Source organism: Streptopelia decaocto (genome assembly GCF_964273445.1).
Source record: "Streptopelia decaocto genome assembly, chromosome: 9".
In the NCBI taxonomy this organism is placed as follows: domain Eukaryota; kingdom Metazoa; phylum Chordata; class Aves; order Columbiformes; family Columbidae; genus Streptopelia; species Streptopelia decaocto.
Genome location: NC_138664.1, coordinates 10797012 through 10822670, shown reverse-complemented (window position 1 = coordinate 10822670; position 25659 = coordinate 10797012). Strand labels below are relative to the sequence as shown.

General features: G+C 44.9%; 1 protein-coding gene across 3 annotated transcripts; it reads left to right on the top strand.

The window, feature by feature from the left end:
- Window positions 1-927: 927 nt before the first annotated feature.
- Window positions 928-23976, top strand: DPP8 (dipeptidyl peptidase 8). Of its 3 annotated transcripts, none has more exons than XM_082061155.1 (20): window positions 928-990; window positions 2066-2335; window positions 3858-3970; window positions 4903-5076; window positions 5995-6163; window positions 7407-7517; window positions 7877-8005; window positions 9260-9321; window positions 10353-10453; window positions 11569-11746; window positions 12782-12941; window positions 13907-13986; window positions 14982-15134; window positions 15396-15531; window positions 16305-16450; window positions 17266-17412; window positions 18038-18190; window positions 20198-20340; window positions 21083-21194; window positions 21736-23976. In XM_082061155.1, exons 2-20 carry the CDS (start codon window positions 2077-2079, stop codon window positions 21859-21861), a joined length of 2652 nt encoding a protein of 883 aa, XP_081917281.1. In that variant the 5' UTR covers window positions 928-990; window positions 2066-2076; the 3' UTR covers window positions 21862-23976. The 3 variants fall into 3 exon arrangements, with proteins under 3 accessions (XP_081917281.1, XP_081917282.1, XP_081917283.1); XM_082061156.1 differs by having other exon boundaries at window positions 944-979; XM_082061157.1 differs by lacking the exons at window positions 928-990; window positions 2066-2335 and adding an exon at window positions 3620-3640.
- Window positions 23977-25659: the final 1683 nt, after the last annotated feature.

Here is a 25659-nt window from a genome sequence, read left to right as displayed (position 1 = left end):
CCATAGAGTCTTCGTATAAGCAGACCTTGTAACCATGGAATCTTTGTACTTAGTAACCATACCCTATTCTTAAACCTGACATAGCTTTATGACATATTCTTTTAAAACATTTAACTGAGAAATATGTGAATGGTAGCTGAGAAGTAACTGAGAAACATGTGAATGTTGCTTAGCATTGCTTAAAAGACAGCTTGTGTTAGAACAGGCATGGAATATGTTAATGGTTGTCAAGAATTGTTATGAATATGTAATTTTTTCTGCCAATATAAGCCATGTATGACCAACTGGTCAGCATTGGATCTATGGAGGGACATCTCCGGTCTGGCCCCAGCACTGGATAAGAAATGCTGCTTTTAAAACCTTAAAACGTGGTTTTAAGAGTCCGTGAGAAAACATGTCAGGTGTTTTAACTGAACTGTGACTTCTTTCAGGCACCGTTGGCTTTCAGCCCTCTTTGGCAGCTTTCAACTGGGTAGGACACCTAGTGCCTCAAGCATATTCTTGTCATCGCTCGAGCCCAGAGAGGTGGTGGATGCCCCATCCCTGGAGACATCCCAGGCCAGGCTGGACGGGGCTCTGAGCAACCTGAGCTGGTGAAGATGTCCCTGCTCATGGCAGGGGTGGCACTGGGGGAGCTGGGAAGGTGCTTTTAACCCAAACTGTTCTGTGATCCATGTGTCACCTGGGGCTTCCTGGGTCCCCGTGCACGGGCTAAATGTGTGTCCCGGGAGGAGACACGTGCGTGTCCCGCTGCACGCGGGGAGTGTGGCACGTCCCTCCCCTCGGCTCCCCGCAGAGCGGCCTCCCGGCCGGCAGGTGGCGCCCTCGGCCGTATCCCGCAGTGCTCGGTGCGGCTGGCGCCGCTTCCTCCTCACGGGCAGGGGGCGCCGCCACGCCCAGCGCGGCCCGGCGGCCCCTCCTGGCGGAAGCGGAAGCGGCCCGGCGGGGCGGCCCGGCAGCGTCGCCGCCGCGGAGCGCCGTGAGTACCGGGTGGGTAAGGAGCCCCGTGGGACCGGGCTTCCCGGGGGAAGGGACCTTCCCGGGAGCGGGGGGAGCTGCTGGTACGCCGTGGAGCGGGAGGAAGAGGGGGCTTGCCCAGAGCTGCCTGGCTTTCCGTCCCCGGCGGTGGGCTCCCCTCCCGGGCTCTGCTCGCTTCCTCCGGCCTCGACGGCAAGGGCAGGCCCGTGGCTGTTCACCCCGCTCCGGCCTGACCTGCCCCAGGCGTACCCTGCGGATACGAGGCAAGGGAGAGTGAGAAGTAGGTCGAGTTAAGACCTACCAGCGTCTGGGTGTAGGTGGGAAAGGAGATTTTTCTTCGTTGGAATTCTGCAGATTGGATTTGAGTTTTCTGATTCAGGATTGAGGCCTCATTGCAGTGTCTGAGCAGAGCGGTGTTCTGGGTATGCGTTTGGACTTGCCTTCCAGTGCTACAGGGCTGTTTAACTCGTGCTGCTGTACTTTTGTGTTGTAAATAGCTCAGACAAAAGAAAGACCGTTTTTGTTGTATTTATCTTGTCAAAGGTGGAACCAAACTTTTAAACAACCTTCTGAGCTTCATTTGAAGGGAGATGCAAACAAACCCCAGAAATTCTAGGAAAATAATGGGAATAAGGTCACAAGGTTGTGTAGACCCATTGTGTATGGCCAGGTGCTTCCATACTAACTGCCAGTGTTGTTTCTTCTGAGGGGTTTGTTCTAGATCTTGCTACATCATCCCCTGTTCTGTTATCAGTGTAGTAAAGTGATATTCGTGCAGAAGCAGGTGGGAATTTAACGGGAAAGAATTTGTCCACTTCGTGAACTGAAATGAGTAGTTGGTGTGTGAGGAGATGGCAGAGGCAAACAACAATAAATCCATGTCGTTTTATGAAGTTCTTATTCCATTCTGAAAGGCTGAGTGATCGCAGCCTGTTTTCTAGAGCAGAAATCTCCTTCCTTGTCCTTTACATTCCACTGTTTTATCCCCCCATGAGCTAATGGTTTTGCTGTGGTGTGTTCTGGGAGTCTGAATGTTTGCTGGACTGCTGGAAGGTGATGCTGAGCCTCTGCTATTCTGTCCTTCCAGAAACATGCAACATGGCAGCAGCCATGGAAACTGAACAGCCAGGCCTTGAAATCTTTGAAACCGCGGGCCGTGAGGAGCCGGTCCAGAGAGAGGAGCAGCCGAAACTAGAACCTTTCTATGTGGAGAGACACTCCTGGAGCCAACTTCGGAAACTGCTCACAGACACACGGAAGTATCATGGGTACATGATGGCAAAAGCCCCTCATGACTTCACTTTTGTGAAGAAAAATGATCCTGAAGGACCTCATTCTGACAGGATCTACTATCTGGGTGAGCTTGCTGTGACAGCCTTGACTAAACTGCAGAAGCTGTTTGGATTTGACTGTTCTTGAGAGCTGGATGTTTCCTGCAGTTAAATCAGAATGGATTTCAGGCCAAAGTGGCTGGACAAATGTCATGATCATGATTTTAATGTCTCATTAAAATTTGTGATGTAAACTCCCATGGAAATGGTGTGGTTGGAGGTGACCCTTTAGGTCAAGGAAGAGAGCTGTGAAGTGTCCTCCTGGGTATGTTCCCTGGCTGGGAAGACAGATTAAGTTTGTTTGGTCCGTGTTCTCTCACTCCAAGTACCGTGTCCCCTCTCCAAAGGCTGTGTCAGTTTGATCTCCTTTTTCTTAGTTACAACTAGTGGGTAGAACCTTTTTCTCCTTTGAAGTTTTCTTCCAAAACAGAGATCAGAAATGGAATCTTGAAAGTCTTTTCTGCCTCAGCTAGTGATGGAGTTGGTTTTCCAGGGATTCTGAAGGGAACAAATAGCAGTGTAGGGCAGAGGCAGCTTAAAGACTAAATGTTTTTCCTCCATGGTTTTTGTCTTGATAATGAAGAACTTAATGTCATTTATTGTTCTTGGCCTCTGCCTCACTTCTGCATTGTTTTACTAATTAGTGTTCATTTGATATATCTGCATTTTTGAGCTGCAGCTGTGCTTGAAGTGACTTGGCGCTGTAAGTGCTGCTGTGAGCAACCTTTTGGGTGGCTTTTTGAGCAGGCCTTGTGGTAGAGGAATGCTTCTGTCAAAAGCTGCACTAGCTGAATATAAGTTCATTAAAAACTGGGTTGGGGAAGAAGCAAAGGCCTAAGAGCTGGAACCGTGTTCTAGCCACATTGCTTGCAGCTCAGGCTAGTGCTTAAGCTCTGGTTTGTGATTCACAGAGTCTTTGCATGTGCTGCGCAGTGACAGAGTCAGAAAGTTGCCGATCTGGCCCCTTTTTCCCCCTTTTCAGAGGATGGGGATCATGGTCCTTGAACGATACTGGGTTCAAGCCGGTTGAGGGTGAGTTAAGGCTGAGCCCAGCTGAGACGAGCTCTGGTTTCCTGCGTGCAGCTTCCTAAACTGTAGGTCGGACCTGGCCTTCTCTGGGGCACGTGTGGCTCCCTCTTGGCTGACCCCCTGTGCCTTGGCAGGAGCTTTCAGAAATCCGACTAGCACCGAGGGACAGGAGCAGGAAAGAGACATTCAGACCTTCCTAAAGATGTATTTTATTGGAAACACAAGCTGCATCGTGCTGTGTTTGAGCCAAGGGAATTAGTGGAAAGGCTTTCCTCGATTTTAAAAGCCTATAAAATAAAAGGGTAAGCCTGGATGTACTTTTTTGTTCTCTGTCTTCTCCATGACTTGCATTTCTGTGAGGCTGGGAATTCCCAGAGTGAAGCTGCAGTGCAGACACTGTCTACTTTCTCTGGTAGGAAGGGCTTGTGAAACTGTTCCTTGGTATTTTTTGAGAGTGTTTGGATTATTAACAGAAAGCTAATACATGTTATTTTTTTTTTCTTCTCGCTTTCACAACAGCAATGTCCGGGGAGAACAGAGAGAACACACTCTTCTACTCTGAAATTCCCAAAACCATAAACAAAGCTGCTGTCCTGCTGCTTTCCTGGAAGCCTCTATTGGATCTTTTTCCGGTGGGTCCTGATTTCCTTCTTGCTTCTTTGCAGTGTGGCAGGTACACAGGCTTTGGAGTTGCACCTATAAGCTCTCATTAAAATTTGGAGTTTATTATCTTAAATATTTTAAGATTCTTCTTGTACTTGGCTGACTCTGCAGGCATCTCAAAAACAAGCACAGCTTTCTCATCGGTGTTTGGAGCTACAGCCTTTGTGCGTCATAAAAACTGTGTGAGCTGGATGATTCCTGCTTTGCCGGCAGAGATTGCAAGTGCTAATTTGCATTTAATTCTCTGCTGTGAGACCCTGGGGGTTGCCGAAGGAGCCTGTAGTCTCCAATAATCGCTGTCTTGCAGGGGGAAGTGATGAATCCCCCTGAGGATCAGTGAGTGGCTCTGTGACTCATGCTGGAGCTGAGCGTGCCCCTCCCACTCACTCTGTGTCCCCTTTTCTCCCCTTTGCATGCCAGTCCCACCCCATGGCAGGTTGGAGGAGGTGGGACAAACCCCATGTGCAATTAGGTGTGGTTTTTCCTATGTTATTTCCTGATGCTGTCAGCCAGACAGAATATCTATGCTGTGCTCTCCTCCCACCAGCCTAGTCACTGTGTATCTTTGCAAAAGTTAGCAAAGACTCTCCTGTTTGTTCTAGAAATAACAGACCTTCGGTCTGACCTTTCTTTTACAAGTATATATTTGAAATAGTGCCCACCTTGTTATGGGAGGAGTGGCCATCACATCTACAGTTGGGTAGGATCCGATCGTGACCTGCACCTGCAAGAGCTGGTGGCAGAGGTGCGAGCAGGAGCGTGTTTCCAGCCGCCAGCAGGATTCTGGAGGAGGAAGGTGTCTGCACAGCCATCTGCTCCTGGAAGCCTGGCGTACGCAGGCACTCTGAGAGTGTAGTAAGACTTGCAGAGGTGTTAATTGTGCTTCTCTGCCTGTATTCAGGCCGTCCTGGACTATGGGATGTACTCTCGTGAAGAGGAGTTGCTCCGGGAGAGGAAGCGAATTGGCACGATTGGGATTGCCTCTTACGATTACCATCGAGAAAGCGGCACCTTTCTGTTTCAGGCTGGGAGTGGAATTTATCACGTAAAAGACGGAGGCCCTCATGGCTTCACGGTGAGTTTACTCATCTCTCCCGGTTCCTGCGGTACCACTGCTAGAAGCACCTTTGGCTTGGAGTGAAAGCGGAGTGTGATTGTCAGTTATTGTTGCATTAGGATGGCAATTAGCCTTGATAACCCTTGAAATGTGGAGAAGTCCTCCACAGGGATGCACTTCCATGGCAGAGGAAACTCAGGTGAATTACAAGAAATGGTAGAAACCATGGCAGCATGGCAGGACACCAGATTTTGTTGATTTTTCATAAGTTGCAATGCCAATAAAAAGCAACACAAAGGCTGTGATGCTGCATGCTTTCTCATGTAGTCAGAAGTCACGTCAGAGGCAGCTTTTGTTCCCAAGCTGTGGTTTAGGGGTCCAAGCTGTGTGTGTGTGTGTGTGTGTGTGTGTGTGTGTGTGTGTGTGTGTGTGTGTGTGTGTGTGTGTTACAAGATTTGGCTGTACAACTTGCAGAACAAGCAGCCTTTGCTCTGCTGGTGCTGTAGCTGGGCTTCAAAGCTGAAATAATTTCTTATTATTATAACAAATGCCTAATGTCTGTCTAACCCTGTTGTCAGGGAGAATTTACTGTACCCTGAGGACAAGATTGTATGTTCTGCCAGCCCCTTTTTAGGGTGTTATTTTTAAGAGTGTGCCAGTCTTCTCTAGGCAACATGCCTTCTGATTTGTGGCTAATCCTCAGCACTGGTGAAAGAGGCCCTGGAGGGATCTGTGCAACCATGGTAGAAGCACAACTTTCCCTATAAATTATCTGCATAATATTTTTCTGTAGAGTCCTCTGTTGTAAACCTGTGTATTTGAAGTCAGCGTCCACACTCCTGTGGTCTTAGAGACCTTCTGAAAATCCACTTTAGTTTCTCTAAGTGCCCGTGCTTTATCATTGTTTACTGTGCTTTTCATTTTTCTTTCAAACAGCAACAGCCTTTAAGACCCATTCTGGTAGAGACCAGTTGTCCAAATATCCGCATGGATCCCAAGCTTTGTCCAGCTGATCCAAATTGGATTGCATTTATCCATAGCAATGACATCTGGATATCTAATCTAGAAACCAGGGAAGAAAGGAGGCTGACGTTTGTGCACAATGGTAATGCATCCTGAAGTAAAACCTCTGCACCTCCTCTGCACTTGTTCTTGACAGACTGAACTCAGCAACAGCACCAGGGCTGCTTCTGAAGTCTGGAGGAACGGCCACTGCTTATTCCACCTTGTTTGTCACATTCTACATGTTTCCTCTAGTGCAGATATTGTGGGATGATTCTTTTCCCTGCACTGTAAAATCTAGCAAAATGAGTTCTTGAATCCAGATGGAAGGGCTCTTCCCATGAAATACAGCACGTTCCTTTTTACTGGAACAGACTTCTTTTGTGTGGAGGAGCTGTGGGTGGAATAGAGCAGGAGGGAAGTTTCTGTCAGGGAAATAAGGCTGCAGTGCCTTTTAGAAGCAGTACAGACAGTTTCTGAATAGCACTGTGGCTTCTGCAGACCCCTCATACTCAGTAACTTCAGTCCTCGCTTTTTAGCCCCTCCAACTCTGTTTCTGACATGTATCCTGGAGGAAGGAAGATAGGAAATTGTGGATAAAGCGCTTTTAAAAAAATCCATTGCATTTTGTAGTTCACTCATACTTTGTGTATTTAAACTATATAATTTAAATTTTAGCTAAATTAAAATTTCTATTATTTTATAATAATGTTTTAGCTTATTTAAATGTTAACTACTAAAATATTATGTAAGTACATTAAAAATAAACTGTAGCAGTGACTCCTTCTCCGATGAGAATTATTTATGGAGCACTGCTAAATTACCTCCAGGGTAACAGGAAAAATATTGAAGCCCTAAGGCTGTGTCATCATGTTGAGATGTTATGTAAGTCTGTTGCTTCTAGTTGGCACAGTGAATGAAATACTGATGTTTTAATTTTTCTGAATCTTGATATTTTCAGTATAAATTGATCAGAAAGATTTGAGAGTTTGGGGTTTTTTTCTCTTTGATTTTCTTAAAAGTTGTGGTTCCAATTCACTGAAATTGTGTAGAGAGAACATTTTCTTTCTTGGACTAGTACATAAAAAATTGAGAGACGAATTGGGTAGCAGTAAGAAGGGAGGATGGCTTTCCGTTCTTAAAAGAAGCTGCCAGGACAGAGAGGATTACATCCTCCCTAAATAAATTGACAGAGCAGGGTGGAAGCAGAAAAAATCTGCTGAGAAGTCACATTTATTATCATGCAATTGTTCCCGAGGGCTGAACTTGGGCCATGTTTGGGATAATGCAGAACTGGTTTGGTTCTGTGGTACATCACGAACTAATTCTTTTGTGTCTTTTTTTAGAACTGGCCAATATTGAGGAGGACCCAAAATCTGCTGGCGTAGCTACTTTTGTGCTGCAGGAGGAGTTTGACAGATACACCGGCTACTGGTGGAGCCCGAAGGCACAGCCAGGTAAGTCTATCTGACACACACAAGTAGTGGCCTCCCTGCTGTGCTGCCCAGGGCAGGGTTATTTTTTCCTGTTACATTTATTTACACAAAAAAGGAACCTTACAGCTCATTCTGAACTATCTGTAGCGGTTAGCGTGTTACAGTGGCCTTGTGAGTACAAATTACTGAGGGAAGAGACTTCTCACAACAGGAGTTGTAAGAGTCTCAGAATGCGTTGCTTAATGAAACATGAATTACAAACTTTGTTGGAGTTTTCTTCATCCTTCCATCCTTCTTGTGCTCCTGAGAGAATATTGCTGCCTGCAGTATTAACTGGTAATGAGAGCTGTTCTGACCAGGCCTTCTTAATTCATTTACAGCACTGAATGGAGGTAAAGTTCTTCAAATTCTTTATGAAGAAAATGATGAGTCAGAGGTGGAAATTATTCATGTCACATCGCCCATGCTGGAGACAAGACGAACAGATTCCTTCCGGTACCCCAAAACTGGTGAGACCCTGATACATTACATCTCTGTTTCTGGGAGACACAGATTTAATCCCACGTGCCTGGCAGCGGTAACTCCCAGGTTAGAGAGGGGCGTTGTTGGCGAGGTGTTGAGTAGTTTTTGAATGGGTGTCTGGGTGGTGGAAATGTGGAACTGCTGCTGTGGTGGGTAGATTAGTCACTGGTGACTATTCTGATATTCCAGCCACATAGTTACTAAAAGCTCCAAGTCTGGGTGGCTCAGGGTGGCAGAAACCCCATCTGACTGTCACTGTTTTGGAGCTGCTGTCTTAGATCCTGGCAGATCTGGATTGTTGAGGAGTTGATTCTGATGACAGCCCCGTGTCTCTGGGGGAGTAGCTACAGAATTCTGGCCTTTTGATTTTTTTGGGGAGGGTTTCTGTTTAGCTGCTGGTAGTTCAAGTTCTGAAGGACTCTGATCTCCATGATTGCTCTTGGACTTTGAACAACAGACTCAACATGCTGACAGCCTACCAGGAAAACCCTCTGTTGTTAAACAACAAATTATCTGGAGGGTTCAGCAGTAAAAGGGTGAGGGCAGGCTTGAAACATATTAATCAGAGAATCATTTTGGTCAGAAGAGACCCTTAAGATCAAGTCCAACTATAACCTAAATCTAGCACTAAACTATGTCCCTAAGAGTCTCATCTATACATCTTTTAAATTCGAACAATCTAACCCTTGTTCTTCTGAGACTTCCCTGTTGCTTCAGTAGAGCATGATTCTCACAGATAACAGTGGTTCACTGTTTCCTCACTGCTGAAATCTTCATTTTACTAATCATGGCAATAGGTTTTTTTAGTGTGAGTTGCTCTAATATTCACAGGTGCTTTTTAGCCCTGGATCACTTTTTATGCATGATCTCAAGAAAAACAACCAAATAGTAAACCAAAGCTTGCTTTGCTATCATGATCACTCCTGAGCATTTACTTCCAAATATTACGTGCATCCTTTGACCACGGGAGAGAAGACTACCTGTGACAGTAGCATGGTTCTTGATCTGTTCTGTTTGCGGGATTACATCCACTGAGTCTGCCTCGTGTTTGCAGTTTCTTTATTCCCTGCCAGGTTCTGGGCTGTCTCACACACATGCAAGTAGGCTATTTGATCAAAGAGCATTCTGCTGTTTGCCTTTTCCAGTTATGTAGGAAAAACACCACAATAATCCACCATTCAAGTCTGCCCTCTTGGAAGCAAACAGTTGATACCTGACTGCTAACATCCTTTTTTTTATAGGTACAGCAAATCCAAAGGTCACTTTCAAGATATCTGAAGTGACAATCAATGCGGAAGGCAGAGTAAGTTCTATGTTCTGCTTGTTTTCCAAATAAATTTTATTTCTGTGACTTTCTTTGGTAAAATTAATTTTCCAGTTCAGTACAAATAAACTTTCTTGGTTGTGATAACTTAATGGCAGCTCTGGGGGCAGTGTACTTGACTCATTCCTGCACAGATCCTTGCTGTCCATGTGTGCAGCCCTATTTCTCAAGGCTGTGCTTTCCTTCCCCACCACTGGTTTATGAACTCAGATGAAGAACAGAATATTTTAAGTGTGGATGGTTAGACCTTCTTGTGTGACTTATCTCTTGACGGGCTGCAGATATTGGGAAAATTTGATTGCAGAGAGAATATATCACCTTCCATAAGCTTTAAGGTATGGAAAGAGATGAACCCTGGAATTTTTTTAATACATGCAGAAATTTCCATAGCCCAATCCAAGATCTTCAGACGGTTGGGAAATTAATCTTACCAAACAAAGTCACAGCCATACATTATTGGGATCCTCTCTACTCTTGAGCTGCTTCAGCCATCAACAGTCGCCTAATGGAATAGCGGTGCTGATGTCAGCCTGCAACGCAGGGAAAGCTGTCACGACCCTTTGGGTACCACTGGAACTTGTTCCTGGTCCGAGCAGGGACAGGCTGCAGAACTGCATATCATGGATTAGAACCACATTGATAGCTGGATGTCATGTAGGATGTTCAACATCTGCTGATGGAAACACCTTACGAAATAGCTCAGTACAAATCACCTCTCCTGTGCATGGGGAAAATTAGTGTTCAGGGGCCTAGTCCAAGGTGAGTGATGGATTTGTGAGCAGCATCCAGATTTCTCAAGTCCCAGGTGTGTCTGTACTGTTAGTTTGCGGCTCTCTACTCTGCTGGTGTCTGGCTACAGATGGGATTGAATCCCCTGCGTGGCAAAGACTGAACAATCTGAATTGTGTGAGCTGCACAGAAGAAGCCTTCTGTGTCCAGACCCTCATCGTGCATGAAAACTGGTTGCGGGGGTTCATCTCAGTGTCACTGAATTGCTGCTTTGTCAACAGATTGCAGATGTTGTGGATAAAGAGCTAGTTCAGCCGTTCGAGATCCTCTTTGAAGGAGTAGAGTACATTGCTAGAGCTGGGTGGACGCCAGAAGGAAAATAGTGCGTATGTTAATCCTGTCTCTGCTTAGAGGGTTTGGGGTGATGCAGTTAGAAGCAGAACGTAGTGGCCTCTGTCTTCTTCAAGCTTAAGCCTGCTTTCATTTTTAAACTGCTACAAACTTCTTCATGCAAAGGGGATGATTTTTCCAGAAAAAACAAAACAGAATCCTCCTTATCTCTTTCTCTGGTACCGGGCCCTGCTGCTTCGGTATTGGGCACTCGCAGCCTTTAACGTATGTGTCCTCTCAGCATCCCTGTGAGAGAGAGTGCAGCGCTATTGTCCCCATTTTACAGATGGGGAACTGAAGCCCAGAGAGGCTAAGTGACTTGCCATGGTCACACGGGAAGTCTGTGGCTGAGGAGAGAACTGAGCCCAGGTCCCCAGCCCTAGGCTAGCGCCCTAACCACTGGACCATCCTTGCTGACCAGACTTACTGATCAGAAAACCTGCTGTAAGTGCTACTTACATTTGCATGTCATTTTTAACCCTGTAGATGATGTAGTACAGTGTTTCTAACTCACCAGAAGCTTCTCCAGGTTTGCACTTCTCCAGTTCTTGAATCTAAAGATGGCTTTCCCCTTTTTAATTATTTTTTTTCCCCAAAATGTGGGAGAAATGCAGGGATGCATTTGCTCCATTATCTTGCTTTTTGTGAGATTATTGTTAGAGCTACATGTTAAGTCATCAGAAGCATGGCAGGGTCTGTTGCCAGTCCATTTAGTTGCCAGTATTATCCTCTGCCAGCTATAGACTTAAAACATTAATATTTTCACAGGTATCCTGAAATTTCAGTTGAAAATTTTCTGCTTTGTTATTACCTCTGATTTTTCTTTTCTCTTCCTCCCCTGAAGCACAATTCAAATCTGGGAGAAAAGAATTAATTAAACTTTTGAACCTGCAGTGCTTATGCAATATTGAAATGAAGTGAAATGTATTATGAAAGAGATTTGTTTATGAGGGTGAAATTTTACATGTTGCTTTGTGCTTAATCTGAAATTGAACGTTGTTGACTCCCTCAAAATTCATAGTGCTAATGAGTGTCTGTTGAGATTTTCACACCAGTCTAATACTCATGGTTGCATGTTATTTTCTCTAATGTCTGTCTCCTCAACAGCATCTGGTCCATCTTATTGGATCGCTCCCAAACTCGACTTCAGATAGTCTTGATCCCTCCTGCATTATTCATCCCCACAGAAGATGATGCAATGGAAAGACAGAAACTTATCGATGCTGTACCAGATTCTGTTACACCTTTCATTATTTATGAAGAGACAACAGATATCTGGATAAATGTAAGAATCTGAATTTTAGCGTCTTCTGACTGTTGTTCAACACCTTATTTGTAGTACTTGAGCAATGTTGGTGTTATTGTGCTGCCCAGGAGAGTGTTCCTGTTGTGCAAATTCTGTGCTTCCTGCTGTAGAGAACTCAGTATGTAGAGGACAGAGATATTTGAGCTGTGAAAGCAAAACTGCTTTGCTTGAGGCTGCGCAGTGGTCAGACAGGACTAGGAGCAGGGTGCAGGGCTCTGTTCCAGGGCAGCCCCTTGCCTGCAGTGTCACCCACTGACACTCTCTGGCTTCTTGGTGCCCATTCACTACCAGCAGTGCCAGCAGATGAAGGATTCTTCAGCCAACAAAGATCTGTCTGCGTCATGTTGGGTGAAGAATTCTCAAAGTCTGCTCATTCAGCAGAAAGCATTTGCACGAAGCCTTGCAGTGAATGGTCTCTATACAGCAAGTGCTCTCTATTATTATGTTTTCTCCTTAGTAATAGTGTATATGGTTTCAGGGTGGTGCAGTGAGTTGTCCTTTCTCTGTTATTTTTACTGGCTGGAATGGCTTTTGACTGGCAGCTCATACTGTACGGATAAATGCTCCCGAGTCCTTCAAAACATTGTCCCTTGAAGCAAGAGTTGGCAAGTTCATGAGTGGAAAGATTATGTCAGCTCATCTTTCTTTAAATAGCTCTTCACTTGTGGCCTTCTGGACTGCTGCAGACAGAGGAGGCCACTGAACTCCGGCTTCTCTGGGTGACTCATATGCTGGCTGCAGAGTGGGACCCACCTCTGGATCTAAGCTAGAAAGGCAGGTGCAGAAAAACTCAATTAGTTTGGTGGGCAGAATTTAGAGTTAGACTAGCAAAAAGCCTGGAGCTCCACAGCTCCACGCCCCCTGGCTCGTCAGCATAACCGGTTCTCCCAGTAAGGGACAGTGTTGTACTCTGCTAGTGTGAACTGTGTTATCTGCTGGGCAGCAAAAAGAACTTATGTGTTAACTTCAGTGCTGGAGTCCTGCTAATAACAATTCCCTGCTCTGCCTCTATAGATCCACGATATCTTCTACGTTTTCCCTCAAACCCATGAAGATGAGATCGAGTTCATTTTTGCTTCTGAGTGTAAAACAGGATTCCGGCACCTGTACAAAGTCATCTCGGTTTTGAAGGAGAGCAAGTATAAAAGGTCGTGTGGAGGCCTCCCCACTCCAAGTAAGTAAAATTATTCTCTTGCACTTTTTTGGAGCATTTGCTGGTGACTGGGGAGGAAATAAATGCCTTTCCAGGTGGCAGGAATCGTTGTCTTATTGGAAACTCCTGCTGTTGTCCAGGAAAGTGCTTCACTGTACCGTCATTCCTCTTGAAATTGTACAGGGGTTATTCTGTATTCGGCATGCCTTAGTTTTAACCCTGATTTTTTCCTCACAAACTAGAGGGAAAAGTTTAAAAAAATCAGCTGGGAAGCAAGCTCCCTGTGATACTCTGACATGCACTTAATTGGCTTTTCCTTGTCAGTGTTGTGACTGTTTGTGTGCTGACTTTGCCAGAGGTTAATCATTACATTAATACCAATAACATGGCTCCCTCTGATGTGCAGGGTCCAACGTATCTAATACATGATGCACATTGGTTCAGGACTTGATTTTACAAATAAACCCAAGTCCTTTACAGCCTTTACATGCAGATTGGTAGCAGAGAGGCTGACAAAGAGCACAGTTTGAACACACTGTAAAAAGGTCCATAGAGGGCCCCCCTATCCCACGTTAGTCCCTTTAAAATGAACATGTGCGCTTGGCAGCAAAACCTATGAAATGACAACTATGCAGAGAATTCCTGTCTGCTCCTAAAAAAAATCATGGTATTGCTGTATAGACAGATATGTTAGGAGGAGAAAATCACTGGCAGCTTTTGGAAAGGGTGATGCAGGAAGAGTTGTTTCAAGCAACAAAAAAAATCAAGGACCACATGCTTCTGAGCTGCACTCAAAGTTTGGCCTTGCTCAGATGCATGACATAGCTGTGTTTGTCTGGGGAGCTGGTGGAGGTGTGGGGCTTCTGCAAGGCAGGTTGCTCTTGGGTTTAGTCTAGTGACAAAACTTGGAAGGAATAAGAATTATTGCAACCGTGTGTTTTGTAAGATGTAAAAGTGTAAAATCTCTCTATGCTGGTTATTTGCAGGTGACTTCAAGTGCCCCATCAAAGAGGAGATAGCAATCACTAGTGGGGAATGGGAAGTGCTTGGCAGACATGGATCCAATGTAAGTCTCTGCTCCTGCTGTGTGGATGTCCTGCATCCTTCTCTACCTCTGATACGCTATTCCAGACCAGAGGTTGTGATTTTGGCCGTGTGGGAAAGCAACGCAAGCAACATTAGTTGGCTCTCTTGTCCTGCATATTCCTATGTGGATCCTTGTCAACAAGGAGTTTTCCCCACTAAGTTCAATGCTTAAAGGGGAGAAGGGTGCAAAAATACTACAAGGCAGCAGTATTTTTGAGCAGCAAGATGTCACAATGGTGTCCAACTGCTGTCCTGGAATCAAGAGTTAGTCACTGGAGGGATCCACATAAATCTGTTAGTCCTGTCTCTTTTTAGCTAGAATACACAGTGTTTATGTTCCCTGTTGCTTGTAAGCTTGCACAAGGAGTTCCCCAAACTGCTGAACTGGATGAATTCTTTGATCATTTGAATCAAACAGCAGTTTAAGGAGAGCTGTCTGACTCATTTGGATTTTGTAAAGCTCTTTAAAGTCCTTCCTAAATGGTAGTAAGAAGTGGGGTTAGAGAATGAGGTGTACAAGCTGACCTGCTTTTGAATCTGTTCTGCTGTCTGCTCAAAAGGAAGGGACAGCTGAGGAATATTTAACATGGCAGCAATTTACAGTCAGCTGCTGCCTTGATTTTTTTCTGGAGTGGTTCATATCTGATGTGATTTGGGAAAGGGCCTGAAGAGTTGGGAGGTGACAAAGAATGGGGGACAGAGTTATTTAGCATAGCAAACAGCAGGGTAGACTGGGAAGAGTAGAGGATTGCACGAGAGAGCTGAGCAACAAGGTTTGACGTGCAAATCATAACTGACAGAGTTGTGGACAGTAAAAACAGTCATTTGGCTTATTCCTTGCAGATTGTTGGGCTACAACTCAATTTTATGGAAGTGGGGCAGGGGAGACAGAGGGGGAAACTGGGAGATGGTAGAACTGGGTATTGTTTTGGCAAGCAACAATATTGAGTGATGTGTTTGTTTTCATTTTAACAGATCTATGTTGATGAAGCCAAAAAACTGGTGTACTTTCAAGGCACAAAGGACTCGCCTTTAGAGCATCACTTGTATGTTGTTAACTATGAGAATCCTGGCGAAGTAAAGCGGCTGACAGAACACGGTTACTCGCACGCCTGCTGTGTCAGCCAGGTACCTGCTTGCGAGGCCATGCCCGTGCTGGGGCTTGTCACCAGTCCTGTCCTTCATCAGTCAGCAGACAAGGCTGTATTTGAACGTAACAAAAGTAGATTTTACACTGAGTTTTGTGCTCCTGTATGTTGTACAGTGAGTGCCTGAAACGAGATTTGGCCTCCCAGTTCAGTTGCTTTTCTGAAAGATCTACATGCAGAAAGAAATGATCATTTTTGCTTGTGCCTTTGCACTGAAGAGTTCAGTTCTTTTTCTCCTTAGGATTGTGACATGTTCATCAGCAAGTACAGTAATCAGAAGAACCCTCACTGTGTGTCACTTTACCGGCTGACAGGACCTGAAGATGATGCAGCTCACAGGACGAAGGAATTCTGGGCTACCATCTTAGATTCAGCAGGTATTGGCATGGACGAGGAACTGGAAAAGGGCAACCAGGATCACAGAATGAAAGATATCCCAGAATATACTTGCTTGAGATTTGCAGTTGGGGGTGACTAGACTTGTCTCTGGAACTCATGCCCATGTGAGGGGTTCTTGGAAGTACCTGAGTTACATTTTCAGCTCACCAGCAAATGGGTATAAATTGGCCATGAAGGCATTTAGAGTGGAAATTAACAAGTTTTTACTGCCAGAGCCAGTAGAAGCTGTAGAAAGTCAATTTTAGCATCGGGGAGGGGTTTAAGTGCTATATTCTGTGCTATATGCCTGCTAACAACCATGTTTCTGTGCCTCTGGGGGTATATACACTTCTTAAATAATTTTGTGCTTCTGCCTACTCATGTCCTTGTGAGACAGCTCTTACACTTCTCTTTCTCCATTGTGTTTCTGTCCCCTTTCATCTCTCCTTCCCTAAGGCATTGTTTTCCATATATTAATGCAATGAGTCCTAAGTGGGGTTGGGAAGGGATGGGATACTTGTAATGGCTGTGTCAAGGGAGAAAAGTTACTCCTGTTCAGAGGAGAGCAGGGATGGGAACGTGATGGGACTGAGAAAGCTCCCCTGGGGCATTCCTGGTCTCTGCCCGGTCCCAGCCACATCCGCTGGAAAGCGTGGGAGAGCTCCACTGGGATTGCAGCGAGATCAGTGGTGGGGCAGGGCTGGAGCAGAGGCTGCGCTATCCATCCATCCATTCCCTGTTAAACCAGACTCTCTGTTCCCTCCTCCGGCAGGCCCCCTTCCTGATTACATTCCCCCAGAAATGTTCTCCTTCGAGAGTTCCACGGGCTTTATGCTCTATGGGATGATGTACAAACCTCACAATCTGCAGCCTGGAAAGAAGTACCCGACTGTGCTCTTCATCTACGGAGGGCCTCAGGTGAGGGCGGCGTGTCAGAGAGCAGTGGGCTGGCCTGGATCACTGCGCTGCTTTCCTGGATGAGCAGTTCCTGCTCTCCTGGATGAACAGTTCCTGCTCTCTGCAGCATTTTGCTTCTTTTTTGAGAAGGATGAGGGTGCTGTAAGCAGCCATCATTTCCAGGTCACAGATTGAGGTGCTGCCACTTGTCTGAGAACAGCTGTGGAGTGGCAGAGCTGGAACTGGGAGAAAGGGGAGTGCCAATAGTCCCTGTTCCCTGTTTTATCTCTGACACCTCCATAGGGGCTCCTGTTCTTTGTTTCTCCTTTCCCTGTGTGTGTGTGAGCAGAGCTTGCTCTCCAGTCATCCTTTTCCCACTGATGAGTAGAAGGTGAGCCCCTTCGACCTGCCTTGGTTCCCCCAACTCTGCTGTGCTCTGCTGTGGTCCAAGACAGCTGGAATGAGACTTGGTGAAGGGAAATATTTTCTCCTGGTAAAAAACAGGAGAGCAGAGCTGCAGTCTCAGGATTGGGTTGTGCTGTCAGTGGTCACCCCTCTTGCTCTCTGCCCGTTGGTGCTGCAGTGGAGCTCAGTTCTGCTCTTCGTATCTGTGACAGAACAGCTTGTTACTGGGGGAAGAGAGTTTATTTCATAGCAGACCACAAGCAGGAAGAGAGAATCCTGCAGAAGAGAGTAGGGATCTTGAAAACTTCACATTATAAAAACATATAAAACATTTAAATTAAGGTAAATATAAGTAAAATCTGAAATCGGATTGAGAGATGACCTCTGCATTCCATTACATATGTGGTTGTGTCATTGCTCTTCTGTTCCAGGTACAGCTAGTGAACAATCGCTTTAAAGGAATCAAGTATTTCCGTTTGAACACTTTGGCATCTTTAGGCTATGTGGTGGTTGTGATCGACAACAGAGGGTCCTGCCACCGAGGGCTGAAGTTTGAAGGAGCCTTTAAATACAAGATGGTAAGTGGAGCTCTGAGTCTGGCTCTTCATTTTGAGCCAGAGACAGGTTTGAGTCCTGGCGTTACCTGAGCTGAAGCACTGTTGTGGTACAGATGCTCAGCATTGCCCGTGTGATGCTGCCTGGGCCTGGGGAGCAAAACTGCATGCAGTTGAGTGTGAACTTGAGACAGGAAAGATGCTCAATGCGGGAAAGATGTAACCTGAGGGCATGAGACTGCAAACCAACTCCAGCTTGGGACTCAAACCAACTCCAGCTTGGCAGGCGTAACGCAAAGTGGTTTGTAAGGGGTTCTTGACTCCCACCAGATATGCTTTGCTGCTCACGCAAAGCAGGGTAGTTTCATGCACAGCGTGGTTACTATTTAGGGCAGTTCCTGCATTAGGCTGGAGAGGTGAGGGTGTTTGGCCATGTGTCCAGGCAGGTGGGGCCCATGCCAGGCTCTGCTGACTTTGCAGTGCAGCTTTGTGTGTTGGGAATGGCATTTGCATGCACAGAGCTAGAATGCAGCCTTGCTTTTGTAACAGCAAAGAGCAGAAATACAGAAAAATCTTACCTTTTGAAATCCTGAGAATGTAACTTTTGTCTGGAACTAACAAAACTTACCTTTTGTCTCTCCCCTGCCAGGGGCAAATAGAAATTGACGACCAGGTGGAAGGGCTGCAGTATTTAGCATCCCAGTATGACTTCATTGACTTGGATCGTGTCGGCATTCACGGCTGGTCCTACGGAGGCTACCTCTCTCTTATGGCTTTAATGCAGAGGTCAGATATCTTCAGGGTATGTTCATACATTGAGTACTTATTCTGGTGGTACAGACAGAATTTTTCACTTAATCATGTAACCTTCCATGGGTGTTCACAGCATAGACTTTTGAGTTTGCTCTAGACAAGCCAGGACACAGTCTTCTGGCTGTTTTCTTCAGGATTCTTCTATTTGGGTGACTTCAGAGAGAAGTTGCTTTTCTAGCAATAGTTTCTTTGATGGTATTTCTAATTAGGCTTCCAGGTTTTGGTTATTTTTTTGATACTTCACAGACAACAGATCTGAAAGTCTATTCACTCCTTAAGGCGAGTGCCTGCTAACAAGTCACGCTACCTTCTAAAACCAGTGATCAATGGGTGTTGCAGAAACAATTCTAAGTTATTGGGTGACCTTGGGTTGTCTCCTCAGTTCTCTCTACTTGTGTTTCATGGGGATGAGATGCTCTTGCTCTGTAAGCCTGTTGTCACTGTCGTGCTCTGGGAGGTGTCTGGGACTGGTATTCATGTTGAGTCTGTACTGGTACAGCTATGGGACTTGGCTTTTCAGAGACAGGGATACCAGTACAGCCCCAATAATTAATGCTAACAGAGATGCCTCAAATCAGAAAATTGCACTTGTGCAATTAAGTGCTGCATTTTCCATACAAATTTGCAGCTTTTCTCCCCAGGAGACTGTGATATTCTTATTTGAGTGTAACCGCCCCAAAACGTGTGGCGTGACTGCACCATCACTGTGCTTGCTTCCCTGAGCTCCAAATGAGCCAGACATAACCCTGACCTGGTGTGAAGGTGTGATGTTAGAAGGGGGGTGGTTAGCAGGTTGAGAGAGGTTCTCCTTCCCCTCTACTCTGCCCTGGTGAGACCACATCTGGAATATTGTGTCCAGTTCTGGGCCCCTCAGTTCAAGAAGGACAGGGAACTGCTGGAGAGAGTCCAGCGCAGGGCAACGAAGATGATGAAGGGAGTGGAGCATCTCCCATGTGAGGAAAGGCTGAGGGAGCTGGGGCTCTTTAGCTTGGAGAAGAGGAGACTGAGGGGTGACCTCATTAATGTTTATAGATATATAAAGGGTGAGTGTCAGGAGGATGGAGCCAGGCTCTTCTCGGTGGCAAACAATGATAGGACAAGGGGTAATGGGTACAAACTGGAACACAAAAGGTTCCACTTATATTTGAGAAGAAACTTCTCAGTGAGGGTGACAGACACTGGAACAGGCTGCCCAGGGGTGTTGTGGAGTCTCCTACTCTGGAGGCATTCAAGACCTGCCTGGACGCCTTCCTGTGTAACCTCATGTAGGTGTTCCTGCTCTGGCAGGGGGATTGGACTAGATGATCTTTCGAGGTCCCTTCCAATCCCTGACATTCTATGATTCTGTGATGTTGTCTGTAAGGATTAATGTGAGCAGGGTGCATTTGAGCAGAACATGCTTGCCATCCCAGAAGCCTGGTACCTAAGAGGAGTGTGGGGCTGTCTAGATAGGCCAGTTTTACTGAAATATCCTTTTACTGGAATAACCAAGACTGTTCTCATGAGCTGGCGTGAGGAGGAACAACTGTTCACCCTGTTCAGCTGAGCACAGAAGGATATTCCCTCTCTGGAACTGTGTGAGAGACCTTTAAACTCTTGGACTGTTGAGCCTGCACTAACTTGATGGTGCTGGTATAGCTATTGCAATCTCAGGTCACCTGACCTGAAAATTCCTGGGAGATTTAATAACCACTTGTCTCAAGACCTTAAGACGTTAAGAATCATTATAGTTTTACTTTTAAAGATACTTGCCTTGCAAAGAGTTATTTGGTGGTTTTTGTTTTCTCATTGATCTTTTTTTTCACAAGCCTCTCTGCAAGCGGAGTGAGGATTGCTTTTCTTTTTCCACTGCAGGTTGTAGGCTGTAAACTTCTCAGTGTGTTTTGGGCAATTATAGTTGCACTGGGCTGGAGCTGTGAAGGGAGGGACGTCCCCAGCTCGGGGGCACAGGTGTTGCTGTTCCCTCCCCATGCTGACAGCTCTGTTGAACTTGCAGGTTGCCATTGCTGGAGCACCCGTCACGCTGTGGATTTTCTACGACACTGGTTACACAGAGCGCTATATGGGCCACCCAGATCACAACGAGCAGGGGTATTACTTAGGTTCGGTGGCCATGCAAGCTGAGAAGTTTCCTTCTGAGTAAGTTTGGTTCTGGCTTTTGCCTTGGCTTTTCCTACCAGGAAAGTTCAAGCCCCACGGGCACATTTTAATCTCCGTGTTCTTGGCAACTGAATCCTGGAATCACAAATGCCAGTATTAAATAATCATTTTTAAAAAGAAAAAAACAAAAGGACCAAACCCCAACACTAATAGACTTAGTACTTGAATGAACATTTGCATGATTACAGGCCATTCCATGTAATCCTTTTTATATTAGCCATAATTAAAGACTATCTTTTATGTCTGAAGAAATGACAAATATATCTTCAATTACGATTAGCACTTCAGAGACACATTAAGCTAGAAAAAAAAGAGTTGATCAGGATGCTTTCTGCTTGTTCTAAGACTGTACCAGCACACAGTTGTCTGCAGAGCAGGCTGAGACCATGGGCTTTCTTGCCAAAGAGCTGAAAATCAGCAGTGATTTTGAGCAAGTGTTAAGCCTTTGTATTCTCCAAGCTAGGAAATCCTCTGAGAATAAAGAAGATACACAGATAAAAGGTCTGACCGTGATGTGCATATGCAGGAAAAACTTTCAGAAGAGGAAAGAATAGGTTGGGGAGACACGTCCATCCAGAGCGATTTACAATAGTGAAATCACTGTCTTCAATGCACGTATTTTTTTCCTGTTGATTCTTTTTGAAGGGATGTGTGTGGACTGTGACATGACTGGCAGGTTTGGGGATGCTGTTCAGAAATGTTTGTCTCTTGCTTTTCTCAGACCAAACCGTTTGCTGCTGCTACATGGATTCTTGGATGAGAATGTTCACTTTGCACACACTAGTATTTTGCTCAGCTTTTTAGTGAGAGCTGGGAAACCATATGACTTACAGGTAAGGCTAGAACCAGGGTGTGAGGAACTTCTAACATCGCTATGCTGGGTAACTTGTAAAAACTTTTAAAAGGAAAATGTTATGAGTAGAAAAAGAAATGTGTTAGGCAAATGAGCAGTTAAAAGCAGGTAAGGCTGCTCCCAAGGAGATCTGCAGTTTGGAGGCAGTACAGCAGTGTTTGTGCAGCACAGAACAGGGTTTTGCATTTAATTAAACCCTGCTGTTTCTGTGCAGATGTAGCCCAGGTAACCCACACCATGCCGCAGAGCTGGGAGCGTGCCAATGTATTAATACGTGATGGCTCTGGGCAGGATCTGCCTCTGTTTGACCAGGCTGGTCCCCTGCAGCGCAGCACCGGCGGGATTAGCGGGTGCGGTGGGTTGTTTCTGGGTTCAGGCGGTGACAGATGGGCTGTATTAGGTTAAATAGAGAATTGATTCAGGGAAATAAATGAACATTTTGAATGTGATGCTGGGGACCGGTTTAAATATTGGTGCTTGTGACTCTTGTGGATACTTACGACTTTTATTTTATATTTTAGATCTACCCTCAGGAGAGACACAGTATAAGGGTACCCGAGTCGGGAGAGCACTATGAACTTCATCTACTGTATTACCTGCAAGAGAATCTGGGCTCCCGGATCGCTGCCCTGAAGGCAGTTAACTGACTGCAGAACTCTGCTGCGCTGGCTGCTTTAACAACCGGGAGATACAGGATAGAGAAAATAGAATGGAACATTGCATTTTGGTGCCTGCCACATGTACACACACGTACACACACACAGAGACACTTTTTTTAAAAGTAAATTTGGTGCCATACAGGAAATTAAAGTACGGTGACCTAATAACTTTAAAGCTTGAGGTGTAAATAAAATCAAATGTCCGTGGTATAATGCAGTACCATGGGTGTTCTTTTGGGGGAGGAGCTGAAACAAAATAATGTACTTCTACAGCACCAGATCTTCACTTTTTAAAAGCATTATGACATAATTGATGTATTTTTACAGTGTGTTCCTTGGTATCTTATGTAATAATACTAGATGATTTTCTCACTACACAGCAAGAGTTTACCCAAATGGTTACAACCTGCATTACATTTTTGAATGCTGTCATATGGTTTTTATGCTTCATGAAAAGGATGTGTCTCACTGCTTAGAAGCTGGTCACACATCACTTATCTAGATGTTAATTGTTTTTTAAGAAAGAAGGATTTTTAAGCTGCCTCGTAAAGAATTCAAATTTTGGATTCAGGTGATGCCAGGTTCAATGATTTCTTCTCTCCCCAGGATAAATTATACTACTTTTTTTTCCCCCTTTCAGCAGCTTGAGATCCTATCCTGATTCTACTTGATTTCAGTGGGGAAGTGAAATTATACTTTACTGTGATATGGACATAACAATCTTTTATTCTGAGTGCAAACCGAACTCAAAGAGCTGAAACTGTAAATTTTAAAGAGGCTTAAAGTGCAATCCATTTCTTCCTAACATTTTTCCCTGATGTTCATTGTGGAACTGGTTTTACAATACTCTTCTTGCATCAGCATGATATAGGCTGTTAGGATTTTAAAATTCAATACTGAAATTCAAAGGTCTGCAGAGGGTTTAGTGAGGAGAGACCTTACAAACACTACATGTGAGGCAACCTGAAATATTTCAGTGCATTTCCTGCTTTGTCTGAGGGACTGTTGCCCAGGCTCTTACTCTTTGCACTCCTCCATTCCTGGGTCCTTTCCAGCACTCCTGTGTGGCATGATGATGATGCTATATTTGAGAAACCCCCTTCTGTAGAGCTTCAGGTAACCCCACTAAGCCTCAAGGATGTGCAATCCCAGTTTTAACTAAGCAGCAGGCTTGGCTAAAAAGCATCAGAAGTGTGTGAAGTCACTTTTAACTTGCAAAAGGTCGTTTAAGATAGAAATCCATAGCAAAATGATTCTCTTTAATCCAGGAAATTCTCCCCTTGGGGCTTGTCTCTGAGACTCTGTAAGTTTTAATGGTTTTCTTAGAAACCTAAGAACTTCCTTTTCTTTCTGTTTTGGTGCTAGAGAGAAGCAGAGCATGATTTTCTTTTCATCTTCTAAAAATCTGGAATCACTCTCAGTGTTTACGCTCTTAGTGCTCCACATGTTGTAACCTTGTCTTTTCCTCGCTTTGTACTGTTCGGCTTGATCCCGAAACTCCGGGATTTAACACAATCTGGCTGTATTGTATCAAACCGCATCGTTTTTCAGTCAGGCTGCTGGGCATGTGCGCCAAAGCTGTGGGAGCTGGTGCAGTTACACGGTTGTAAAATGTGCGTGTGAGAACAGGATCTGGTTTTTGGGTTACACAAAAGAGCCAAAGCAAACAGCAAATTTCCTCCGAGGTGCGGATGTTTGGTTTGGGCTATTTTCTGGTTTTCAGATCACAGTGATTGTTAAGGGGATCAGTTAAAATACCATTAGCAGGTCAATAACAGGCTCGCAGTTTTATTTTGGGAAGGACGCGGCAGGGAAGGAGTTCAGCTCCTGTAATATCTTCTTGGCAATTAATTATGACTGAAGCAACCGAGGGATGACTACGTGTCTGATGGATTTGAACTAGAACACCATGGCAGTGAATAGAGACAATTATAAGCTATTACTATGGAATTCCGTTGTGTTCCTTACGTATTTATGCTGTATTATATATACATATATCTATATCTGTTCATATATACATATATGTATAAAATTACACGTGGATAGTATCACCTTTTCCAAGGTTGTTTATATTTTGTTCAGTATTAAATTGACTTGCTTTTCGGGGTGTTTTTGTTCTTTTTCTAGAGATGATTACCCTCAAATGTAAATGTATATGATTTTTAAGACAAAACTGATCCTTTTGTTTAAAAAACAGAACAAAAATGGCCTTCATCAAACAGTGCTTTTTCAGGAACTGAAGAACTAGATGTTATGCAAGCAAACCAGGCTGGGTTTTGATTTAGCACAAGATGTGATTATAAGTGCTGACATATAACTTTTTAATAATGCATCCTCTCACTGTTTTAAGTATATATATTGAAAAGCTATTAAAGTACAACATACTTAAGTACTCTATTTTGCAACATAAATTATGTATTTCTCTCTTTCCTTCAGTTTTCTTTTTTGATTTTTACAGTAGTTAAGCACTTTAAGACCCCATGCTTTCTCATCCTGTGGAAATGCTGGGAGGATTTCTCGTCAGAGTTTATGGTTCTTGCAAAAGATGCCTGCTGGTAGGTGAAGGTGTGAGAGCTGCCCTGTCCGAGGTGTGATCCAGCCCCACATGGTCAGCGGCTCCATTCCCAGCACAAGGGATGAAGGGCAAAGCGCGTTGCGCTGAGACTGCAGAGGTAGGAAGCTGTTAGTGCTGAGGGCTGGTGCATCAGTATTTTGGGGGGCCAGAAACAGTCCTGCACTTCATATGGTGGAGTGTTGATCTGGCACTGGAGAGTGGAGAGTGGCGGCTTTGTCCTTCTGGAGTCACCTGCGATCCAGGAGATGGTTCTGTCACTCTAAAAGAGGTTTGCAGCCTGTTTGATGCTTGGGATTGTACTTTCTCCCTTCCTGTGGGTTCAAAAATATCTTGGTTAATGATAATTTTAAGCAGAACTGCTGAGATCCTGGGTGAGCGCGTACAAGGGGCGTTGTGGAGCAAAAACACATGAGGAGGAACCATCCTGTGGCTCCCAAAGCTGATGTTGGTTTGTTCCTCTGGGGAACCTTCTGCTGTGTGCCCAGCGGGACACCTGCTCTGAGCAGGACTGAGCCTTCAGCTCATGGTGGATGTTAGTGGCACAGGTGTCTGAGATGAATGTTTTAATTTCATATATTTTTAGAAATATATATGAAATATGGGGATCTGAGCGATGAGATACTGAAGTTGTTGAGTGGTGGTGCTGGCGGTTTCTTCTCATTTGCAGTGTTTGGGTTGGTTGTGGTTGTTTTTGGTGGAAGGACATTCTTTCACCCTGTTTTAAGGCAGTTTCCAGCAATTCCTCTCAAGTGTCCAGTGCACAAAGCTGTTGGGTTTCACTCTTTGCATTGGAGTTGCACCCCTTACCCCAGCCCTTGTTTTCAATTATCTCTTTTTATTCATAACAAAGCAGAATTAGTAACTACCCAGAACTGCTTAATTTTTATAAACTCGGTTAACTTGTTAGTGAAATAATGAGTTCAAAGTGCTGAGTAAAGCTTTGAAAATCAACTAACTTCATTATATTAGAATGCAAAATGCTTACTAGTGGCATTTGGGCACAGGCTATAGAAATACTCTCAGAGCGGGATGGTGTAGCGATGTGTTAACCCCGGAGCACCGTATATCTGAGCCTGTGTGGCAAATCACCCAGAATCGCACCGAATTCCAGACTGGGAGCCTGGGGTCCCCAACCCTCATTCCCCGCCAGGAGAAGCGGGTTGTGTTCCTGCCGTGTGTGTCCGTGTGTAGGGCAGGCTGTGTGACGCTAA

What these genes read in the sequence shown, in the direction of transcription:
- DPP8 (XM_082061155.1), top strand. Translation starts at nt 2,077, where the DNA reads ATGGCAGCAGCCATGGAAACTGAACAGCCAGGCCTTGAAATCTTTGAA. An exon ending in TTGGCAGACATGGATCCAAT is followed by an intron (nt 13,987 to 14,981) that starts GTAAGTCTCTGC and finishes TCATTTTAACAG; the next exon opens with ATCTATGTTGATGAAGCCAA. An exon ending in GAGCCTTTAAATACAAGATG is followed by an intron (nt 17,413 to 18,037) that starts GTAAGTGGAGCT and finishes CTCCCCTGCCAG; the next exon opens with GGGCAAATAGAAATTGACGA.